Source organism: Glandiceps talaboti, chromosome 14 (assembly GCF_964340395.1).
Source record: "Glandiceps talaboti chromosome 14, keGlaTala1.1, whole genome shotgun sequence".
NCBI classification, from domain to species: Eukaryota; Metazoa; Hemichordata; class Enteropneusta; family Spengelidae; genus Glandiceps; species Glandiceps talaboti.
In genome coordinates this window covers 3,723,495-3,732,633 of record NC_135562.1, presented here as the reverse complement: position 1 = coordinate 3,732,633, position 9,139 = coordinate 3,723,495, and the positions used below count along the sequence as shown (strand labels likewise).

The 9,139-nt window shown below is 34.5% G+C and overlaps 1 protein-coding gene across 2 annotated transcripts in view; it reads left to right on the top strand.

Annotated features, from left to right (window-relative positions):
* Positions 1–8,913, top strand: part of LOC144445951 (sodium-dependent lysophosphatidylcholine symporter 1-like) — a 15,953-nt gene extending 7,040 nt beyond the window's left edge. Inside the window, exons 6-16 of one of the 2 annotated variants that reach the window (XM_078135606.1) lie at positions 613–739; positions 1,475–1,553; positions 2,044–2,198; positions 2,662–2,752; positions 3,467–3,588; positions 4,493–4,573; positions 5,239–5,322; positions 6,001–6,116; positions 6,510–6,647; positions 7,731–7,907; positions 8,310–8,913. In XM_078135606.1, the coding sequence (XP_077991732.1) occupies positions 613–739; positions 1,475–1,553; positions 2,044–2,198; positions 2,662–2,752; positions 3,467–3,588; positions 4,493–4,573; positions 5,239–5,322; positions 6,001–6,116; positions 6,510–6,647; positions 7,731–7,907; positions 8,310–8,463 (1,324 nt within the window). In that variant the 3' untranslated portion in view covers positions 8,464–8,913. Of the gene's footprint in view, positions 1–612; positions 740–1,474; positions 1,554–2,043; positions 2,199–2,661; positions 2,753–3,466; positions 3,589–4,492; positions 4,574–5,238; positions 5,323–6,000; positions 6,117–6,509; positions 6,648–7,730; positions 7,908–8,300 lie in introns of both variants that reach the window. The other variant, XM_078135605.1, reaches the window with a different exon arrangement.
* The last annotated feature ends 226 nt before the right edge of the window (positions 8,914–9,139 follow it).

Genomic DNA, 9,139 nt, shown 5'->3' with positions numbered 1-9,139 from the left:
ACACATGATAAATCAAATCAAATCGATCTGTAAACAGAAATCAGTACCATCAAAAGCTATCATGATTTCAACATGTTTCTGTACTATTAATGGGTAATCTCGGCCACTGATTCACAAGTGCAATGTCTAATTTTTAGGGAATATATCTTGGTTATTTGGTGAGAAAATGTCAATTAAGTTGCATATATGGTATATTTGTCAGCTCAGGATGCTACTTATACACTGTTTCCGTCACTATAGCAACTGGCCAGGGTTCATTGATTGAATGAACAACTTTTTGTGCTGATTGGGTGACTTTGACCAGACTGTTCTTTAGTACCAAATATGTGATGTGCCATATAATAACACATATTGTGACATTTAAACTTGTACTAGCTGCAACTTAATTGACATTTGACAAAGTGATTACCTACATATAGCTTATGCTAAAGTCACTCTGTGTTTATTTATTTGACTGTGTAGTTTTTTCAGAAACAGTAATATAGATCACCAATAGTTCTCGTCAAATGCAAATGTACAATAACACTGTATATCTATTACCAGTAGTACTTTTTCTCTGTTATTGTTTCAGTCCCCATCATGATTAATCTTTCATTTCTAATTTTATTCCAGGCTCGTTTGGTCTACACCCTGTGCTGTTGTTCTATATTTCTTTCTTTGGTTTGTCCCGGATTTCAACGAAGAAATGAAATTATTGTACTACACTGTATGTTACTGTGCGTTCCAAACTTTTCTAACGGTAAAAAACCCACAATTATTGATTCACCATTCAAACGTTTTCTACAACGTATAGACCATAATATTGTTTACTATGTTACTGTTAACCCTCAATACGTTTACAACTTAGCAACTAAGAAAATCAAGCTATAGTCAAACTAAGATAAACACAAACATAAACTAGTTTGTAACATACATGCTGTAAGCTATTAATGGATATTGGTGTAATTACCCTCAGAACAGGGTAGCGTCTCTGATAGCCTTTGTCAAGTGGCCTTACATTCATCTTCATTCAGCGTTAACAGCCTCACTATCGTGATTACAGAGTGATATCCACAGCCAAGCATCACTATCATCCATATTTGTAATCTACAACACAGAAACAGTTTTGTTTTGCGTCTATCTTAGTTTGCCTATAGCTTGATTTCCGGTGCAGTATACCAGAGACTGTTTAATTTTGGGCCGGTATGAAAATACAGTGATTTTCACCCTACATATGTTTAGTACTTCTTCTACTATTGTTTTTTTTTTCTTTCTTAATTTCGGTTTTACAGCCTAGACTTTTAATTGTCTGTGGTGATTCGTGCTATTGATTTTGATAAGTAATTTCGGTTCATATCAGCAATTTTCCCCACCAACTTCTATTTTTTTTTAATTTAGATTACATATTTTCAATAAATACTAATATTTGATACATTTTATGTATTTTATTGTTTGCCTTTACCTGTAGAATTTATATTTTATTATTTTTTTACAGTGTTTTCATCTTCCCTATGTATCTCTCACCATGTATATGAGTAATGAACAACATGAGAGGGATTCTGCCACAGCATACCGTAAGTACTAGCTCTAGAGGTTCTAGCAAGAACCACTTGCATGCCTGTCTATATCTACAAGCTTTAAGATTTACATGACACACATTTTCACATTTCCACCGGTTGTTTTGGAAATTGTTTCTCTACCATGAAAGCCACCCGTACTTAAATTGTCTCTTCGCATTGCGTGTTGGTGACGTCATGCTACTGAATTCTATAGTTGTTGTGAACACCCTTTGTTTACTAATTAATGTATATCAATATTAAGCCGATCTTTAAAGTGATAATGTCTTTTGAAATTTTCAAAAATCAGTACAATACTGTCTGTGTGGTTGGACAATATATATTTGCTTTCTTACCTTTCGTACAATTATGTTATGTTATGTTATGTTATGTTAATGTTATGTTATGTTATGTTATTTTATGTTAATATGTTATGTTATGTTATGTTATGTTATGTAATGTTATGTTGTTATGTTATTATGTTATGTTATGTTATGTTATTTTATAGGAATGGTAGGTGAGATGCTTGGCACGGTTATTGGCGGGACTTTGGTGTCACAGTTTTTGGCACTTGGTCTCGGTAGTGATAGCTTTATCGATCCATGCGTAAATCTCAATAGCACAACAACCCCTACACTTTCACCAGATGAAAGAAATCCAGTGGTAAGTTAGGGACATAATAATCCTTGCATAGTGATGTTTAAGCTGGTGATGTAGTCATGTTTACATAGTGGAGTGTAAATCTACATAAAATATGTTCAGCGACAAGTTAGTGATGAAGTTATATTCACATAGTGATGTGTAAAATTACAGGAATGAAAAGTGAAGAAGTTAATATTGTTTGTCTTTGTTTACAATCTCGTGTCTGAATTATAACTTTATTCTGAAGAAAAATCTTCGGATGGAAAATCGGAACAAAAACATTTATCACTAGTCAAAGCTCTAACAAATCAGGTCTAGTCAAAAAAGAACTCAAAATGTTCCCAGCTGATATAAAGTATTCTGAAGGATATGGTTCTTCTATAATTTGCAGATGTGTTATGTATTTCAGATGAGTGAATTTGCATAATGTGTTGCTTCTGTCCAATATCTAACATATAATTTATGATTTATTCTAATATTCTAGGAAATATCATTCATGGCTTCGACTGGAACTCTCGGTGCTTTGTTTGTGATTTGTTGCATAACTGTAGTAATTGGAACGAAGGAAAAGAAAGGTACGACTGCATCTGTCTTTATCTTAATATCGTTAGGCCCCAAGGAGGGGCTTAGTTCGTCCCGACGGTACAGCCGTCCATCTGTGCGTCTATGCGCGCATGCGTCCGTCCATACATACATCTATCTGTATACTAAGTAATTTCTCTGACATGCAATATCCAATTTTGTTCAAACCTGGTGCGAAGGTAAAATATCATATTTGACATGTGCATCTCATTTTGTTTTATGATATATGCAACTTTTACATGCACACGGCGGTAATATCTATACAAGTGTATAACTCAAAACCTTTAATATATAGAGAGTTCATTCAAGTGTCTACTCCATTATTATCAGGTGCAAATATTCCATTTGAGGCATTGGCTTTTGACCTTAAATTATTTATCAAACTCCAACCATTTCTTGCATATGACAGACATTTTCTTGTATTTATTTGCTGCCGATTTCTCATAAATTATGTAGCGAGATGATACAGAAAAAAGAGTAAACATGGACAAACATTATTTTGATTATCATATCACTATTTACTGAATGGCGGCAAATATCTGGTAATTACCAAACAAACAATATTACTGCAGCGCAAAAACTTAGACAGTTTTTTTCTTTGTCTATTCCTATATTATCAGGTGCAAGCTTTCTTTTTAAGACATTGACAAATGTTGTGTCAAAACAAATGTTAAATCCTCAAGTTTTTATATGATTTAAACTTTTAGATATACTGGTTATCGATGAAGGCGTTAAGGAACCATTCTGCAAAAGTATTAAGAGCATATTTTCACACACACCCTATACGCTGTCACTTTGTTGTTTTCTGTGCGTGTCTTTGGCAGCTCAGGTAATAATGAATTTCAAACAAATTATATACATTCGGCAATTTTACTCGGTGGTGATATCAACTTTCAGCCAATGTCTTCTTTTGGCCTAGTGTTAAGGTAGCGGTAAAGGCTAGGACGTCAGTTGAATTTGCATATAAAAACTTCATAAAAAACTTGAAGCAGTCACTAGAAACTATTTTTCACACGCAAAAAAAAAATCCATTCATAGTTAGAGGCACTACACACGAATTAAATATCCCAACATTGGAAAGTTTTCTGTGTAGCTAGGGGGTTTGATACGCCCTCTACGAGGGAAATGGGGAATACGCCCACACCTATATGTAAAGTCTGAAGACCTTCAAATGATGGTGTAAACTGTAATAATAATCTGACAGCATTTCGAAACACCACTTTAAAACAATTTGCAAATGAAACCGTCATCGGATATAAAAAGAAAAACTTACTCGCTGCATAATACTAACGTGTTACGTTGCACAATTACTACTATACTAGCCCAAAGCTTGGAGTCCAAAGGTTACATGTTTACACATTCAATGATTCATATTTTGGTTGCTTTGATCGTAACACAAATTTGAAAAAGCGAGAATTGTTTTTAACGGATGGCAAAATATTTCATCATGGGCTCACGTTAAAGCTTATATTCACCGTGGGTGGCATCTCTGATAGCAAGTTTTCCTCAAATGGTCTCTGTATTCAGTATTTAAATTATTTTGATTACGGGATAATTGTATCCATATAAGCAAGGCTACATCCCATACATGTAACATAACTTAACAATAATTGTTTTAGCTTGTTCCCATCTTAGTTAGAGATGTTTTGTTTTCCGTGATACTGTAATCACATCGTTAATTACTCGTGATATCTCATTGAAGTAGTCTAACATCTTTATTTATATTCTTGCAGACTGCAATGGCAAATCTGGCGTTGTATCTGATATATTCTCTTGAAATTGTGCTGTTCCAGTATGTAATCATAGTTATATTGGTAAGTTACTTTTAATCACACAAAAGAGGTATGGGCCTATGAACGTAATAATTAAAGCAAAAGTCCATTCACACTTTCTTTATCTCTTAGTATTTTAGAGTGATTTCTACTGTCAGGAAAAGTGAACATTCAAAGCATATGTAGATATGAGATTTTGCAGTTAACATATAATGGTATATGTCATACTACATCCTTTGGCAAATAGTTTCTAGGTGCACATTCTGTCCTCCTTGGTGAATACCTACAGTATGTAATACTTTAAGGCCGGTGGTCTCTCATATTGAATAAATTATTACTGTCATATTTATTTGAATGTAAAACAATTGATGTGTTATTAGATATCATTTCCCAAAATAAGAGTGACCTAAGAGCCCTTGTCACTACGAGTCGCTAGGCGAGTAGTGACAACCTTTAGGTCACTAGTATTTTTCTGCTGAAATATTGAGGAATAATATAATTATACCATCGCCAGTAATACATTTTTTAAATTGGGGAAGGTAATGGCAGTTTTAGGCGTTTTTAAACATATTTCGAACACAGCAGAACGAATGACATAGACGCTCCTTGTCGTGACGTAGAACGACCAGACTATATATTTCATATTTTTTCTTGAACTTGGCTAGTGCATGGTATAATAAATTAAGTATCTTATTATACCTGTATAGGTTTCCATGGTAATGTACGTACCTCTCTGGCAGTATATATTATTAAAACTAGGAAAGAAGAGAACATTGGGAATAGCATTGGTGGTAAGTGAAATATCCCCCAAAACAAACAAACAAATACCTGCATATATTAACGTTGTAATATTGATGAGTAATTAACATACATCTTGGATTTCAAAATGATAAAAATCAACATTACTATGTTTTCAACACAGTCCATTTTTGTAACTCAGTAAATTTGTATCTAAAAATGTATGTGTGTAAAAAAAATGTTTATTTACATACAGAAAATAATTTGTAAAACATACTGGGCAAGCAAATGTAATTCTAATCAAAAGTAAACACAAGTATAAATTTATCTACGCATGGTGATCTGCTATATGGGATAGCAACATATACATGGTGCAGACTGGGCGTTTATTTGCATGTGCTTTACAATGAATTTGCCCTGTGTTGCAAACACGGTCTTTGGCCAAGTTGTTCCGTATTTGTTAATGCCTTGCTCTTCAAATAGAAAAAGGGGTTGTCTTTTACATTGAAAATCCATAATAAAACACCACAATGAGTTACACGAATACAATGTTCTGTATTTCAATCCTTACAGTTATATTTTAGAAAGTTGTGGATGTGGCAAGACAGTCTGACTTACAATGTTCTGTATATTAGACATTTTCTACAAATGTCATTCCTAGAGTAAACCATATGCATGCATGATTATGATGATTTTTGTAATCTTACGTCGTCCATGTTTTTATTTTGCAGCTAGCTATTCCCATGTTTGCAACATTCTATTTTCTACCAGCTAATAACGTGGTAGCTACTTTCATATTCAGTCACACAGTAGGAGCTATAGTTGGAGGACTTTATCTTACACCATGGTAAGGCATATGATTGGACAGACAGACAGACAGACAGACAGACAGACAGACAGACAGACAGACAGACAGACAGACAGACAGACAGACAGACAGACAGACAGACAGACAGACAGACAGACAGACAGACAGACAGACGAATAAAGTAGATATCTTTAATAACACAATAACACACAGACCGACCGACCGACCAACAGACAGACAGACAGACAGACAGACAGACAGACAGACAGGCAGGCAGACAGACAGACAGACAGACAGACAGACAGACAGACAGAGATTTCCCTAATACGTCACTGAAATGGTGAATTGTACGACCAGTACTTGCATATGGAATGTAGATGAATAATTGATAATTAAGTGAAATCTTAAATTAATCTTGTAATTTTATTCCAGGTCCATGATGCCAGATGTTCTTGACGATTACACATTACAGACGGGAAGAAGAAAAGACGCCTTATTTTACTCTTTTTATGTCTTCTTCAACAAATTTGCCATCGGTGCTTCATTAGGTGTTTCTACGCTGGTTCTTGGGTAAGTTTATATATGGTTTGAACTTGATATTGGAAACATAAAGATTGCAAATATGAATGATTAATCAACAACATTCACGGGTTTTTCCGTACAATCAGACCAATTAGATTAATTATCAAGAATCAAGTACACAGTAAAATCTAAAGAAGCTGGAGCGAACAAAAACTACTATAGGTAAGTTGTTCATAAAGCTTTCAGTGATCGGTTTAGGTCGTATCACGTGGTATGAAATATTGACGCATAGTGACCTCAATTTCCATTGTAGGGGCACTAGGTCGGGTTCTAGTTTTCCTAGGGCAATATTCATGTAGAACAGAAGTCTTATCGGAGATTTGCTTTGGACATTGCAAAAATATAAGCCTGGGTATGTGACATGTTTGAAACCACTTATTGCCTTTCCTCATTCGGGCACTAGTAGACGTTATATTATCCCTCGTGCTATTATGTAGCAACTATTTCCCTTAGCTTTTAGCCTCAATAAATAGTTACTACATAATGGCCGTCGGGGTAATAGACTTCTAATAGGTTCATAATAAAATGCCTTAAAGTTGTAAAGAGATAATGAAAGGGTTCGGAGTGATTTCAAGCACTGGCTTTATTGACTAAATAAATCGTCACCGAATGTTTTTCTTTTAAAAGGGGTGTCAACAAATTATAGCACCAACAACTATTATATCAACATGATTACTAAGTGCAATGACAGCTGATCTCAAGATAGTAGTGGTTATTTCCCAGACCTCAAGACACTAGTGATGATTTCTCATGTCTCTGTATATGTATATAAAATAACTTTTGCACTTCTCCAGGTGAGATTACATAGAGCAGAAAAATTTCCAGATCTGGCCAATATCCCATATTTCATTTTCTGATCAAGAGTTGATACCTGGTGTATTCAACAGGTAGTTTGTTTCAATTGATAACGTGCAGTATCTAGTATCCTTATGTCATTATTGGATTGACTTAGGGATAATGCTCTCAAAATACAAATGTTTTATTACAGCACTGTTCTCTTGAAGGTTTTTGGCTAAGTTTACCCATAGATGTAGTGACAAAACTTTCAAATTACACACTTTTTTATTTCAGAGCTGTAGGGTATGAGACTGGTGCATGTGAGCAACCCGATTCAGTGGATGTCACAATGAGAGTACTACTTTCAGCGGTCCCCGTTATACTGTGTTTGCTTGCTATGCTTTTCGTTTGGCTTTATCCAATCACAGAATTGAGGAGATCCGAGACAAGAACGAAGCTAGCTGAAATAAGGTGTGTTTTATTTTCACTTTATTGTATTTGTTGTGAGGGACCATTCTGACAAGCAATAATATATGCATAATGCTTTTCTATCATACAAGTTGATATCGATTTCGGAACACACTTTGAAAAATTAACGATTTGATAATTTATCATTTCATCAACATTTTTATTTTGCTCTCAGAAACACTTTATAAACTGAAAATGTTACTTTGTAATTTGTAATACAATCACCCAACAATTTGCTTTGTGATAACATGTCAATGCAGTAATGAAAGTGGATTAAAACTGGTGTAATTATATAAAATCGCTGCAACAATGTTGTGATATACCAAGTATACATCCTGTCTATTAGGTAAAATTGATATTTTAGAAAATAGACTTACAATTCTCTATTTTCTGCAGGGAAAGGAGAAGATCCTCCATAGCTGCCTTAGGCTTAGCAACGAAAAAGAGGAATTCATCCGGCAGACCTTCATTATCCGATACGGCGGAAGAGAATAGTGTAGCAAGGGTGCCTTCCGATGTTAAATTTAGTATTGCTGGGGATTCAGACGACACAGTGTAATTTATATATCTGAAGGAAACTCTATTTTGTCTTCATTCTTGCTGTACAGAACTATTTACATCTATTTGGATTTATACAATTCATGATTGTAGTCAGGTTACCAATAAGTGCCTTATATAAATATAGATCTTGTCATGCAATGAATTTAGTAGGTTTTTGATGGAGATTATTTTCATTGATGCATCTTTTTAAATGTTGTTTGATAGTCTGAAAACAGGTGAGTCAATCGTTATCTCGTGTGTCATAAGAATTATTCATGATAATTAAGATTAAATTTCCGCACTCATAGGTCGTCATCACCAGGGTCCACCTCCATATATTCATTGTACTAGTATGAAAATCTTGCCTTTTGATACGCATAATAAATAATCCAGCCATTTAATACAGACTCTAAGAGAAAATTTGTGTATGTAAATCAATACAATTCCTTTTAATAAAGTATGCTTTTCACTGACAATGACTGTTTGATTTGTTTGTTGTTTGTCTTTTTACGTGACTGTTTGTTTATTTGTTTGTTTGTTGCCACTTGCCACTTTGTTCATAACCATGATCATGACCACAATCATAACCTCCAAAACATCTGAAGTAGTACCCTTGCACTTCTTCTGTCCTTCCATGCTCAACTGGATGAGGGTATGCCGCCAAAGTGGATGACATTTCTGCGAGGAGCTGACAG